The sequence below is a fragment of the Medicago sativa genome, chromosome 7 (genome assembly GCF_051527215.1).
Source record: "Medicago sativa cultivar Bolivia chromosome 7, Bolivia_mono, whole genome shotgun sequence".
NCBI classification, from domain to species: domain Eukaryota; kingdom Viridiplantae; phylum Streptophyta; class Magnoliopsida; order Fabales; family Fabaceae; genus Medicago; species Medicago sativa.
Window position 1 is genome coordinate 101,709,759 of NC_140755.1, and position 14,693 is coordinate 101,724,451.

Genomic DNA, 14,693 nt, shown 5'->3' on the forward strand with positions numbered 1-14,693 from the left:
TTTGTGACGAAAATTCTCAATTATAATATTAGAGGTTTGAGAGAGTGTTATCAAACGTAATGAAATTTTTACTCACATAAAAGACAAAAGGTATGATAAACTAAATTAGAGATAATGAATGATTGGTTTGTCAGTGCTTTATGGGTTCCTCAGAGGTTGGTTTTTTCCTTTGGGTCTTATTTGGGAGCTTATGGTTGTATTCTTACTTTAAGGAATGCTAGTTCGGTGGACGTGCAATATTCAGTTAATTTTGATCATGGGTTGATTATTAATAATTATTTTAAGATACACGATGCAGGTTAAAGGAAAAAGAGTACATGTTGATATAAGTTATGAAGAAGAAGCGCGTCGGACTTACATGACTTAGAGGTGAGAGATTTAGTTAGAGAATTGATCCATCAAATTTGACGCTGCAACAGTGTAGAGTCGTTCTGAAAAGTTTATAAGTGTAAAAAATATATTTAACCCTTGTTTTAATCTGTAAGGTGTCTAAAGTTGTTGACTTTATACCTAGCTTTTTGGTGGGTGTGTGTATAAAGTTTCGGCGAATGTGTTAGCAAACAAGTTGAAATTAGTATAAAGGAGTCAACATTAATGGCGATAGTTGTTCTAAACATATACACTTTGTGAACATAGTATGACAAAATAGAACACAATACAACACATAATATCATCCAAAATGTAATAGCAAAGCATTAACGTTTAAGATTATCCAAAATGTGATAGGCAAGCATTAATACATAATATCAGTAAAAAATGTAATAAGTTTGTGGTCAAATAAAACTCAAACTAGTAAATATTAAGCAAATGATAGTCACAAGAGCAGTTATTTGGTCAATTCAACAAAAGCAAAATGAAGAATAAATGTCTATGATAGAGAAAACTCACACAAAGGTACGCATTTGGGCATTCTTTTATTTGCCAAAGAAAGTATGATCACGATATTGGGTGGTCTTACACAAACAATCACTTTTATTGGAGGAGGCGATTGGACAAGATCCGTCAAAGTTCAAACATTCTTTTCTTGATTTAATCTCTCTATACAATGTAACAATGGACTCTTCTTCACAGAAGGGGGCAGTAGAGTAATAGACTTCGTTATCTTCTTCATGACAAGGCCATGTTGGTTCTAATATAGTTTGAAGGCAAACATATATTCTAAATTAATAACAAGCTTAGGCAAAAAATTAGCATATATGAACTCATTTCCAAGTACGAAAATCAAAATGATGAAAAATCCATTTTGGGTCCATATGCCAAAGGGAATAAAAAAATGTGCGTAAATGTCGAAAATGAAGAAAAGCAAGTGATCACACGGTACGATTGACGATTATATAATCGGAAACATATTTTTAAGTTATAAAATTGGAAGAACACATGAGATTTTTGCCTCTAACCTCACGCACACAAGTAACTCAAGGACTTTGTTGTTTTAATTTTAAACGAAAAAAACGAAAACGTCAACACAAGTGAGTCAGGCGAGTCACGTTTTGTTTGTTTATTTAACCCGGGTCGTGTTTAAAAAGTAAGGAAATAAAACAAGAAGCAGTAGTAGTATTTCATTTCGTTGCTTTCTTCATATGCTTTGCATCGTCTCATTCATAAAACCAGGTATGTACTTCCCTTTTCCTTTCTCCATCTACGTTCAAATATCTTCACCTATCTATGTTATTATTATTATTATGCATACTTGGTCTTTGATGCTTATTACCCTTTCAAAACAAAACAAAACCTTACTTAGCATTCAACGTTTCTTACTCAAACTCAAAGGTTAAAAACACAACACAAATTATCATTCACGTTTCTCTGTTATAAACAATCATTAACCTGTTCAACGTGCTTACTTCTGTTATGCGTGTTATAATAAACAAAGCACGATATACTTTCAAATATTTTCAGCTTTTCAATATTTCCACTAATTCTTTACAGTATCTGGTCTTTAATGCAGTACGTGTATTTAATCTCCGTGCTGTTCATCAATTTGCTTCTTTGTTATCTTCTGCTTTCCACGATGATATGTTTCACTCTTCATTCCGTTACACTTCTTAGTTGTTTTTGTTGTTATGTGTGTGTATATATATATTAATCTGCAACACTATTGATTCTGAGATTCGATGCTGAACTTTCATTCAACTGGATCTGGGCTTCATTATCTTATTCTTTTGTTAATCAAAATTCTTCAACTTTATATACGGATTTTTATTTTATTTTATAGGTTTTCCCTTGGTCATTTTATGGCGTATGACTTTTGAAGCCGTGTCAAGTAGATAAGTTGACAATTTTCGGTTTATTTACAACCAAAAAATAATAGTTTTTAATGTGAGTGATTTAGGGAACCATGTTGAAGTGAGGGTTTTTATGTTTCAGATCGTATTAGCAATTTTTGTAGGCTTATCAGCTGAAAATTGTTCATGTTGCTTATGTTCTATTTTGACCCCGAGTTGATTGATAGTTATTACAGTGAAAACATTTGATATCTAATACTTTGTTAGATAATAATATGCAAAGGTTGTTAATTTAGAAAACAAAGTTACAATTCCATAGGGATAGTTGGATACTCATAGTTTTGAAATCTAAATTTTTTCATTAAGTAGTATGATGCTTTGAAAAACCAGTGGCCTGGTAAATATGAGTGGGTGATGAGGAACACTGTTTTACTTTTATGCCTCGTTACAACTGATACTTCAAGTATGCTCTTGATGATGTTATCTAATCTACATTTCCTTTATAACATTTCTTCTTAAGCCATGATTTGACTCTTTAGTTATCTGGTTTTGTTTTACTATATTTCTTTGCAGATGGTGTCCTATAACCAGAATTATAATGATATTTTCATGGACCTTGCGTCTGATGGAGACCCTGAATTCAGTCCTCGAATAGGTCATGCATACCAGGCGGAAATTCCTTCTGTGATTGCGAAATCAGACCAGATTTCGCTTAGAATGAATCCTGCTGATTCAGAAGATGTTAACGATAAATCACTCTCCCTTGCAATTGATTTACCCATGTCAGACACATGGAGTGATGCTGATACAAATAGTTTTGTACTAGGTTTGTTTATTTTTGGGAAGAATTTTACTAAGATAAAACGATTCATCGAGAACAAAGGGATGGGGAAAATACTTTCATTTTACTATGGAACATTTTACAAAACTGATGGATATCGTAGATGGTCGAAGTGCAGGAAGAAAAAAGGGAGAAAATGTATGATAGGACATAACCTTTTTGCCGGACCGAGGCAACATGAACTATTGTCTCGCTTGATTCCTCATGTCTCTGAAGAATCTCAAAATGCTCTGTCACAGGTATTCAACTATGTCGTCTCATCTCCATCTCCTCTATTGTTAATGAAATGGTATATTCCATTTGTCTGACAGATTGGCTTAGCCTATACGACCGTATTTAGTGGTTTCAAATTTTCTTTCATTCTCACATGTCTCTCTTACGATATTGTATCCAATGTGAATTCCTTTGCAAGTTCTGATATTGATTTTTTCCCTGTAATTTTAAATATAGCCTTCTTAAACTTCCTTCTCGAAATGTGGTAATATTTCATGATATTAATAATTTTGTTTTAACAGTAATCTGGTTTATGTGGTGTCCTACATGTATAATAATTGGCTGTCCATATTTTGCGGATTTACTAACCATGTAAAAAAATACAAGTCACAAGGAATAAGGGATAAATTATCTTTTGGAAATGCATTTTATTTATGAGCTCCGAACGATGCTTAGATTGTTTCTCCTAGGCAATTCAATGTTACAAACTGAAAGCTTCACTAGTTTATGGAACATCTTATTTCTTTAATTTTATATACTTTGTGCATTTCATAGTTACAGTGTAATTACATGGAGTAACCGAGCGAATTATCATTTACTGCGACATACCATAATTATTTGAAGTTTTATGTCCATACCTATACCTTTTTTTCTTTAAATCACTCCAGTTAGATATATATCATTTGTTTCAGTCCTCACTTTGCTTATATTTATACACAGATTTCAAACTCATTTATGGAGGGCAGAACTTCTCTAGAAGATTACATATCTTCCTTGAAGTCTACTGTTGGATTCGGCGTACTTGTGGAAGCTGTAGGTATTGGTAAGGAGAAGGGAGACCTTACCAGGCTTGGCATGGAACCTGGGAAGGACATTCAAGCGTTTCCAACACCAGCTTGCAAAGCTTTGTCTTCTCTTGGACCTAGTGAGATAATTCAATATTTGACAGGATTTCGGCTGAGCAAAACCAAAAGTAATGATCTCTTCTGGGAAGCTGTTTGGCCCCGCTTACTGGCAAGAGGTTGGCACTCTGAGCAACCAAAGTATCGAGGCTATGTTACCTCCAATGATTATCTGGTTTTTCTTATTCCCGGTGTTGAGAAGTTTTCAAGGAGAAAACTTGTGAAAGGTGACCATTATTTTGATTCTGTTAGTGATGTCTTGAGAAAAGTAGTTGCTGAACCGAATATTCTCGTGCTCAAAGAAGAAGGAGAAGCCAAAGTTGGTAGCTGCAATGAGGAAGAGCTAGAAAATGGATCAAATGAAGATGATCTGTCTGAGGATCATCGCCAATGTTACCTCAAGCCCCGATCTTCTACTTACAGTAAACATCATATCAAATTCATGGTTATTGATACCAGTTTGGTGCATGGTGGAAAGTCATCTGCTTTAAGGGAATTGAAATCTGTACCTGTTAATTCGGTACCTAAAGTTGAGGTAGATTTTGATTGCAGGAAGGTAAACCATAGCAAGGATGCGCCTAAAACCATTAAACAGAAATCATCAAAGTTAATTGTAATTGATACCAATAGACTTTCTAAAGGAAAACTATTGAAGCTGAAAGTGAAACAGTTGAAATATCTGCCAGTTGAATTAGAAGATGCTTCTACGATGACTACTGGTCTTCCGAGAGAAAGTAAGGGTGGCTCTACAATTGATGATTCAGCGAGGAAGGTGGAAGCTAAGAGGCTGGTATGTGACGAAAAGAATATCAATAAAACTGATGGGTGCAGTGGTGTATCTAACAGTGGTGCTACCAGTAAAAAAGCACCTGATAATCTTGATAATAATCGATTAACGAGAATCATAAAACATCAACTCAATCGGAGAGTAAGATCAGGTGATTTTAATCATGCAGCCATTCCTATTAAAAGGAGGAAATTGACTGCTTGTGCCAAATCAGAGAAAAGCCGGATTGTTGAGAATTCTTCAGGATGTTTAGGATTCTCTCGGTCTTCTAGCTTTCGAGATGCAAACCAAAATGTTTGTGGTCCAGTTAGTCATCAGCAGAATGAAAATTCAACTTCTTCAGCAGACAGAAGTGTGGAAGAGGATGATGGAAAAAGCATTATCAACGACAGCTATCAACACACGAGTGTTTCTTGTGTCAAAGTTGAAACATCTGAATCTTTCACCTTCAAAATACCTCAGGTACCATCGAAGTCTGAAAATAGCAAAACAGTGGCAATGGCAGCCAAAGATGAGCAAGGCCTAAAGGCAAAAAATCCATGTCTAACATCTGCTTCTCAGGAAGTAGTTAATGAGCCTTTGAGAATCCCTTGCGATGTTGCTTCTTTGGAACAACAGCCTGATATGAATCCGAGGAGACAGAGCTCTAGAAACAGATCATTAACTGTTAGAGCATTGGAATGTATAGCAAATGAATTCCTGCATGTGCCAAAGAGACAGAAAAAGAAAGATATCCAGACACACCAAGATCCTTTCATTCCTTGCTGCAAGGCTCGTACATGAGGCAAAATAATGCTGCATTGTTGTTGTTCAGATCATGGGACTGCAGTTTTAGCGCAAGAAGAAAAACATTTCAATGGAGATTGTGGTGTTAGCTAGATATTTGCAAGCCAATTGGTTAAGTTAAAGAGTAGAGGTCAATAGTTATTTTCTTTTAAGATACATGCATATCTGTCATCATGGAGTTTCTGACCTTTGGAAACAAAATGGTTTAGAATGTACTGATGGTTCTCCTACCTGACTTTAAATTGTGTTCTAAGGCTACCAGATGACTAGACACACTGTCCATAATTTTTTGGTTTATTTTGATTTCAAAAATTCTTTTCTTTTCTTTTCTTTGGTATCGTGGTATGTCATGTTTTATTTTAAAATCAAAATGTCGTCCAAGTGGAAGAATGTTAGGAATTTTGTTTTTATGTGTTGGTCCTCCATTCCTTTGTACAACATTGATTGAATGGTACCTTGACGTTTCTAGAATATCCATCTCGTAATGAATGGATTTTGAACATCACACGCGAGTGTGTTTGAATAGTGTAGCATATAATTGAATAGTTTCATGATGGACGAAATCGCCTACTTTTTATGATAGGGTATGATTGGATATCTTACAACTATTCATGAATGGATTAGTAGCCTTGCATACAATGGTGGGTTCTCTCTCCACGTTCCTCAAAATATGTCATGGTATATATGCCAATAATTTTGTAATAAAATGGCTTATACCCCATCCAGAGTCAGAAAAAGTTCACATCCTATAATCAAAGTAATCATTCGAGACATTCAAAATATAAGAATTTTCATCCCTTCTTATCTTATCAATATGTGAATAGATCCGAGGATAAATTGCCACGATAAGAGATTATGATTCATGTTTATATTATTGTCATGATGTTCAATACATTCTTAACATCTAGTAGTGCCATGGCCGTTATTTATTTCTTAAAATTTCATCTTAGTAGAATCTCAATACCAATGGGATGAATAATGCTGTTGTTAGAATGAGTGGATTTGATATGTTCAATTTTGGACCGTCAATATATTCCTAAAGACCTAAAAGATCTCCAGAAGGGCTTTTAGACCCTCCCAGAGGCCCCAGCGCTCTCCAGAAAAGGCCCAAGGCGCGCCCTAGAAACCCCTAGAACGCGCCTAAAATACCTAAATACCCCAATTACTTGCTGCTTAAGTAAACACAAATCAGGCACATAGAGGGTTATAAATACAAACCTTGAGAGCCTTCTCAAGGCATGACCAATACAATGCAAACCCTAATACAATTATTGTACTTTTGCAAGTACAAATTCTATATTGGATCAAAGTAAGGCCTTATCAAAGATCATTGAGCAGAACAATAGCAGTACTACTGTTTTGTATAGTAGCAACATTATTATTGGTGGAACTAAAGAAAGTAGTGATGAGGATGTAATTTCCATGGCCGATGAATATTGTCTCTACTATTTTGTGATATCCAGGTTGATTGGTTTTATACCATGAGAAGATACAGTTTCACACCATCTAGTCTGGACTCCTTTGGCCTAGATTCTAGATTCTTTTATGTAACTTATGTTTTGCCACCTCAATCTAGATTCTGGTTACAACGGAATTACCATGTTATTTGTCCACTTTATTATTGCTCTTATTTGTATATCTATTTTATCATATCTTCTTGTTATTTAGGTTTTTTTTTTTTTTAACCGGGTATCCTCCACACACGCAACAGAGGAGACTAATCCATCGAACCTTGCAGGAACTAAAAGGGCGGCAAAGAGTTTTAACGTTGCTCTGCTCAAGACTAGATTTAAACTTAAAACCTTGATTAAACTATAAGAGACCTGTGACATCTCATCTAAGTGCTATTGAGTTCTTGTTATTTAGGTTTGATACAAAGTCTTAAAATTCCTTACGGTTATGTTTTTACGTACATGTGGAAACATCTTATTTGAATAATATTTACACTATTATATACAAATAATCTTATCTCCGTGGTATGTGTCTCCAAAGAAGGTGTATCGTTCAATATTTGCTACTAACATTTTCCTCCTCCTCTTTCTTTGTTTTTTTTGGTACAATTTTCCTCCTCCTCTCTAAAACCTACTAACCCTCACATTTATCTATATAGAAAAAAGTTACGCTAGTGAAATATACATGGTTTTCATCTAATAAATGAGCATTAGCAAAATATTATCTAACACATATTTGGATCCATATTTGAATCATGAGGGGTGGTTATGTTGAAGATCTAACCATTCAAATTTACTAGGTTATAATTCATAATAATCAATTTTCAAGCAGACGAAAAAAAGTTAGTGGATTTCACAACTATAACATTATTTATTAAAAATTGTAATAATCTTATTATTATTATTATTATTATTATTATTATTATTATTATTATTATTACGACGACGACTAGTGAAAAGACGGACACTCGCATGCCCATTTTTCCGTTATTTTTATTCCGCAAACGTTTGAAAATTATGAACGATGTTTTTTCTATGAAATTTTGATTTTGATTAAAACTAAAAATAAAAATGTTTGTTGTTTTCAAGTTATAACAAACCAAACTACTTGTCAAAAAAAAAAAAAAACAAACCAAACTAACCATGATTATTTATTTCAATGACACCAACAATATAACAAAAAAATATAATCTAAATTCTTTTTTTTAATGACACCAACAACAATCTTTATTATATAAAAAGTTTTTTTTTGACAAAATTTATTATATAAAAAGTTTTTTAAGGGTATAATTGGGATAATGAAAAGTAAGTATAAATATACTCATCTAGTTTGTTACATTTTTTTAAATGATAAAGGCAAAAAAAAAAACCAGATCTATATATATTTATACCGCGTTTGTTATATTTTTTAAATATTTAGATTTATTCTTATCTATTTGTTAAATGTGTTATTTGTATTGAAAATTGTGGGCATTTTTGGAAAAGGAAAAAGTCAGCCCAAAAGAGTTGAAATTGGTTATTTTCTTTATATATAGCATAGATATAAATAATGATAATAATCTATAACTATTAAATAATAAGATTTTAAGTATGGTTTTCTTCACAAAAAAAAAAAAAGATTTTAAGTATGGTCTTAAAAAAATTGTAATCATCAGATAAGTAAGATTTTAAGTATGGTTTTCTTCACAAAAAAAAAAAGATTTTAAGTATGGTCTTAAAAAAATTGTAATCATTAGATAAGTATGGTCTTCTGTCTTAAAAAAATTGTAATCATCAGATAAGTAAGATTTTAAGTATGGTTTTCTTCACAAAAAAAAAAAGATTTTAAGTATGGTCTTAAAAAAATTGTAATCATCAGATAAGTATGGTCTTCTAATAATAATAATAATAATAATAATAATAATAATAATAATAATAATAATAATAATAATAATAATAATAATAATAATAATAATAATAATAATAAAGTATAGAAATTGAAATAAGAATAAAAAAATATAATATCCTTAAAAATCCTTCAAAAAAAAAAATATCCTTAAAAAAAAATAGAAAACTATAGTACTACACTCATGATTGGCTTGATATTTTTTGGTTTTAGAAAGTAGTCTGCAAGTCCTAGCTTAACTGGTAAAATGCCGAAATTGTAAGGCCGGACGTCATGACCGGGGTTCGAATCCCGGTACCTCCACTTGTGTGTCTGAGTTTATAATGTCTTTGTCATTTCGTCTATCTACCAAAAAAGAAAGTTAATCATCATTCCTCAATTATTTATGTATATTCAAAAAATTCTACCTTGAATGTAACGTGAAGATGTATGCACCATTGGTTTTATTATTTATTTATCTTTTTGCGTAAAATGCACCATTAGTTGTGAATTGTGATATACAGTATACACATCTGGTATTTTGATTGTGTGAAATTAATTGCATTGACTTGGATATTGGTATTTTGTTCAAAAATGATAATTACTTACAACATAGTGTCATCAATATTCTTTCTATTTGGTCTTTGCTTTCATTCTTAAGAGTTTTCTGAAATTTCTTCATGCAAAATTGGGATATGCAAGTTTAAATATATAATAAAAAGAGTAGTTTTTTTTAGAGGAATAAAACGATTAGTTTTCAAAATAATTAATGAAGTGTGGTGTGTAGACAATAACAATTTTAAATTAAAAATATTAAATTTAAAAAATATAAATAATGACTCAGAATTCAAGTGTAATGTCTTGATATGTTTAACACTTGATTCTACTTCATTCTCGCGGGTTTCATGAAAACGTGAAGAAGCAAATATTGGAATTGCATCATTGGCTCAATATTTGCAGTACTTGATATTTACACTTGTTTTCTCCTTAATCTTTCATATAATAGAAAAGTCTTGTTGTCTTTTGTTCTAGACCATTTTCTGGGTCCAATGGCACAAAAGATTACAAAATATCGCATTGTGCACCGCAAGATGGAACCTTATTTAAAGGTGATAAATGTTAACAATCTATAGAGTATAGTTTATAAAGGGATTCAATTTGGAGCAAGATTTGTGGGTTCATAAGCCTAAATTTAAAGAAAAATGTAGAAAGATATTGTAATACTCATTTTTTTTTCTTTTTACTCAAGTGTGTGCGTGCTTAAGTGATTAACATATGTGGCTGTGACCAACTAAAAATTATCCTTAAGTTTGTCCCTTATTCCACTTTAGGATTTGAAAGAGTTTTAAAAAATGATTTTTGATGAAATTTTTTTATGATATGCAATCAATGCTTTTATATAATTTGAATAAGTTTTGTGATATTAAATCAAAAAAATTTACAACTTATATAACAAGTGTCATGGTATTCAAAAACTTTCAAAATTTGATGAATTGCATTCAAAAACTATTTTTTTCAAGACTATGCACAGAATGTCTAAGCAAACCCCCTACTTTTCTCTTATTTTTACCTCTTTCAATTCCATTACTTTGACTACCATAGAAACTCAGTGATTTCTTTTTCTATTTTTAGTAGAAAAGATAATACATGCGTCCCCCATGGTTATGGTCATGAAGCCACTCTAACCTTTAGGGTCCAGACACCATTGAACGATCAACACCAGGAGGGTAAGATTTAGTGCGCTTACATCTTTGAGGGGTAGATTCACTCACCATGGGCTTATGAGGGCACGACGTCGTCTTAGAGTCCACTGATAAATCTTTTTTTTTTTTTTTGTGGTGCCCGAGGTTCGAACCCCAAACTTTACATATTTTATGTATTGTCCATACCAACTGAACTAAGCTCACGAGGACGTCCACTGATAAAACTAAAACTAAGCAAATAGGATTAAAAATATTAAAAAAAGTGATTGAATTCAAGTAATTAATAAACCTCAATTAAAAAAAATTGTTCAAAAAAAATCAAAGTTTGAATTCTAATCATAACAATTTTAACCAACTTTACTTATCTTTAGGCCAAACTTCGGATTAAAAACTCTTCTCAATAAGGTAGGGTTAAGGGAAAAAAAGATATAGTAGTGTCTTTCTTTTCCAACTTGAGTGTTTATAATAACTCGACGTGTGTTATAAAAGTGAACATATAAAATAAAACATTCACAACAACAACAACAACAAAAAAACATATAAAACTACCTAGTAGTAGTTGATTAGTGTTGCTTTGCAAATTCAATCACCTCGTTGTTGTTTCGTTCACAAAAACCGAACCAGCCAGGTTCTCTTTCTTTCTCCTTCTACGTTAACATCTTTTATTGCACAAACTTCTCACAATATCTTCACTTCACCCATTTATTTACCTATTTATTATTTTTGTTATTAACTCTAGTCTCTGATTTGAAAAAAATACCTTAGAGCATTTAACCAACGTTTCTATCAATCACTTGCCCCTCAAAGGTTAACAAAATATTCATTCATTCACCTTTCTCTCTTATCAACAACCCTTAACTTGATCAACCAACGTGCTTCTGTTATTGTTATTTGTGTGACAATAACATAGATTTATAGGGACAAACATGTATACTTTCAATATTTCGATTGATTGTTATCCATGAATGTGCATGTTTGTTATATCTTCTGTTTTCCACGATTTGTTTTAATCTGCATTTATTTACACGTTTTAGTTGATTCATATATGTTTTCCCTTGGTCATGGTCATTATATTGTGCACTTATGAAGTTGTGTTAAGAATGGTTTATCAACAAAGAACAAACATAATAGTTTTTTATGTGAGTGATTTAGGTAACCATGTTGGAGTGAGGGTTTTGATGTTTCAGATCGTATTGGCAATTTTTGCAGTCTTGGCTGAAAATTGCTCATGTTGCTTTGTTTTCTATTACGACCCCCCAAGTTCATTGATAGTTATTTTATTAAAGTGAAAACAATTGAAGTATGCTCTAGATGATGTTATCTAATCTACATTTCCTTTAAGCCATGATTTGAGTGTTTAGTTATCTGGTTTTGATTTCCTATTTTTCTTGGCAGATGGTATTCTTTAAGCAGAATTATAATGATATTTTCATGGATCATGCGTCTTATGAAGGCCTTGAATCGAGTCCTCGAATAGGTCCGGAATACCAGGCGGAAATTCCTTCCTTGATTAAGAAATCAGAGAAGCTCCCACTTCAAATGAATCCTGCTGATTCAAAAGATTTTCATGATAAATCACGCTCCTATGCAATTGGTTTACCCATGTCAGAAACATGGAGCGATGCCGATACAAGATGTTTTCTACTTAGTTTGTTTATTTTTGGGAAGAATTTTACTCAGATAAAAAGATTCATTGAGAACAAAGGGATGGGGGAAATAATTTCATTTTACTATGGAAAGTTTTACAAATCTGATGGATTTCGTAGATGGTCGGAGTGCATGAAGTTAAAAGGGAGAAAATGTATGATTGGGAAGAAACTTTTTACCGGACCAAGGCAACATGAACTATTATCTCGTTTGATTCCACATGTATCTGAAGAATCTCAAGATTCTTTGTTACAGGTATTCAACTACGCCATCCCATCCCATCTTATTTCTTTATTAGGTGCTATGTGCTTTTGATAGTGCCAATGGTAATTACAATGGAGTAGCTGATTGAATTATCATTTGATTGTAACATACAACATTTATTTGAACATTTATGCCCGTATCAGTACTTTTTTCTTTATATATATCATTTGTTTCAGTCCTCACTTTGCTTGTATTTGTTATACTCAGGTTTCTAAGTCATACGTGGAAGGTAGAACTTCTCTAGAAAAATACATATCTTCTTTGAAGTTTACTGTTGGAATAAACGTTCTTGTGGAAGCAGTAGGGATTGGTAACAAGAAGGGAGACCTTACTAGGCTTGGTGTCGAACCTGGGAAGAACAGTCGGACGTTTTCAGCACCAACTTGCAAAACTTTGTCTTCTCTTGGACCGAGTGATATATTACAATCTTTGACAGGAGGATTTCGGCTGAGTAAAACCAAAAGTAATGAACTCTTCTGGGAAGCTGTTTGGCCGCGCTTACTAGCAAGAGGATGGCACTCTGAGCAAACAAAGTATCGAGGATGTGTTACCTCTGATGATTATCTGGTTTTTCTTATTCCCGGTGTTGAGAAGTTTTCAAGGAGAAAACTAGTGAAAGGTGACCATTACTTTGATTCAGTTAGCGATGTTTTGAAAAAAGTAGTAGCTGAACCGAATATTCTTGTCCTCAAAGAAGAAGAAGCAGTCGGTAGCTGCAATGAGGAAGAGATAGAAAAGGGATCAAATGGACATGATTTATCTGACGATCATCGCCAATGTTACCTCAAGCCTCGATCTTCTACTTACAGTAAAGATCACATCAAATTCATGGTTCCTGATGCCAGTTTGGCTCATGACGGAAAGCCATCTGATCTAAGGGAATTGAAATATGTGCCTATTAATTCAGTGAGTAAAGTTGATGTAGATGCTGCTGGTAAAAAATATAAAGGGCACAAATATACGAGGAAAGTAAACCATAGCAAGGATATGTCTAAAAGCATTAAACAGAATTCGACAAAGTTGACAGATAAACTAGGATTCTCTCGGTCTTCTAATTTTCGAGATGCTAACCAAATTTTTTGTGGTTCAGTTAGTCATCAGCAGAATGGAAGTTCAACTGCTTCTTCAGCAAACAGAAATGTGGAAGAGAATAATGAAAAAAACATTCACAATGACAGTTATCGATGCATGAGTGTCTCTTGTGTTAAAAATGAGAAATGTGAGTCTTTCAGCATTAACATACCGCAGGTTCCTTCGAATTCTGAAAATAGAAAAATGATGGCAATGGTGGAAGAAGCCAAGCAGGGCGTAAAGGCAAAAGATCCATGTCTCGCATCTGTTATTCAAGAAATAGTTGAGGAGCCTCATAGAACTCCTTGTGATGTTGGTTCGTTGGATCAACAGCCTCATCTAAATCCAAGGAGACAGAGCAATAGAAAAAGACCATTGACAGTTAGAGCATTGGAATATATAGCAAATGAATTCTTGCATGTGCCAAAGAGGCAAAAAAGGAAAGACATCCAGACACACCAAGATCATCTTAATCCTTGCTGCAAGGATTGTAAAAGAGGAAAAACAATACTGCCTCGTCATTGTTCAGATCATGGGACTGCAGTTTTAGCATAGGAAGAAAATCATTTGAATGGAGGTGGTAATGGTAGCTACATATTTGCAAGCTACTTGGTTAAGTTAAAGAGTAGAGGTCAATAGTGGTAATTCTTTAAGCTACCTGCCTATCTGTCATCGTGGAGTTTCTGACTGTTGTAAACAAATTGGTTTTGAATGTATCGGTGCTTCTCTTGCCTTACTTGCAAATTGTGTTCTAAGGCTGCCAAATGAATAGACATACTGTACCAAAAAAAAAAGGTTTATTTTGATTTCCAAAATTTCCTTTTCTCTGGTTATGTTTTTACTTTATTGAATAAATCAAAATGTTGTCCAAGTGGATCAATGTTGGAAATTTTGTAATGTGTTGGTTTTCCATTTATTTATACAATATTGGTTGAATTA

The 14,693-nt window shown here is 33.0% G+C and overlaps 2 protein-coding genes across 3 annotated transcripts; both read left to right on the top strand.

Annotated features, from left to right (window-relative positions):
* Window positions 1-1,426: 1,426 nt before the first annotated feature.
* Window positions 1,427-6,066, top strand: LOC146911384 (uncharacterized). Of its 2 annotated transcripts, none has more exons than XM_085724587.1 (3): window positions 1,427-1,611; window positions 2,799-3,305; window positions 4,000-6,066. In XM_085724587.1, the coding sequence occupies exons 2-3, from the start codon at window positions 2,799-2,801 to the stop codon at window positions 5,749-5,751; spliced, it is 2,259 nt and encodes a 752-aa protein (XP_085580713.1). In that variant the 5' UTR covers window positions 1,427-1,611; the 3' UTR covers window positions 5,752-6,066. The 2 variants fall into 2 exon arrangements, with proteins under 2 accessions (XP_085580713.1, XP_085580712.1); XM_085724586.1 differs by lacking the exon at window positions 1,427-1,611 and adding an exon at window positions 1,740-1,947.
* Window positions 6,067-12,034: 5,968 nt separating this feature from the next.
* On the top strand, window positions 12,035-14,693 carry LOC146911385 (uncharacterized). The gene is made up of 2 exons (XM_085724591.1): window positions 12,035-12,674; window positions 12,891-14,693. Exons 1-2 carry the CDS (start codon window positions 12,168-12,170, stop codon window positions 14,307-14,309), a joined length of 1,926 nt encoding a protein of 641 aa, XP_085580717.1. The 5' UTR covers window positions 12,035-12,167; the 3' UTR covers window positions 14,310-14,693.

What these genes read in the sequence shown, in the direction of transcription:
- LOC146911384 (XM_085724586.1), top strand. Translation starts at nt 1,852, where the DNA reads ATGCGTGTTATAATAAACAAAGCACGATATACTTTCAAATATTTTCAG. An exon ending in AGTATCTGGTCTTTAATGCA is followed by an intron (nt 1,948 to 2,798) that starts GTACGTGTATTT and finishes ATTTCTTTGCAG; the next exon opens with ATGGTGTCCTATAACCAGAA. An exon ending in CTCAAAATGCTCTGTCACAG is followed by an intron (nt 3,306 to 3,999) that starts GTATTCAACTAT and finishes ATTTATACACAG; the next exon opens with ATTTCAAACTCATTTATGGA.
- LOC146911385 (XM_085724591.1), top strand. Translation starts at nt 12,168, where the DNA reads ATGGTATTCTTTAAGCAGAATTATAATGATATTTTCATGGATCATGCG. An exon ending in CTCAAGATTCTTTGTTACAG is followed by an intron (nt 12,675 to 12,890) that starts GTATTCAACTAC and finishes TGTTATACTCAG; the next exon opens with GTTTCTAAGTCATACGTGGA.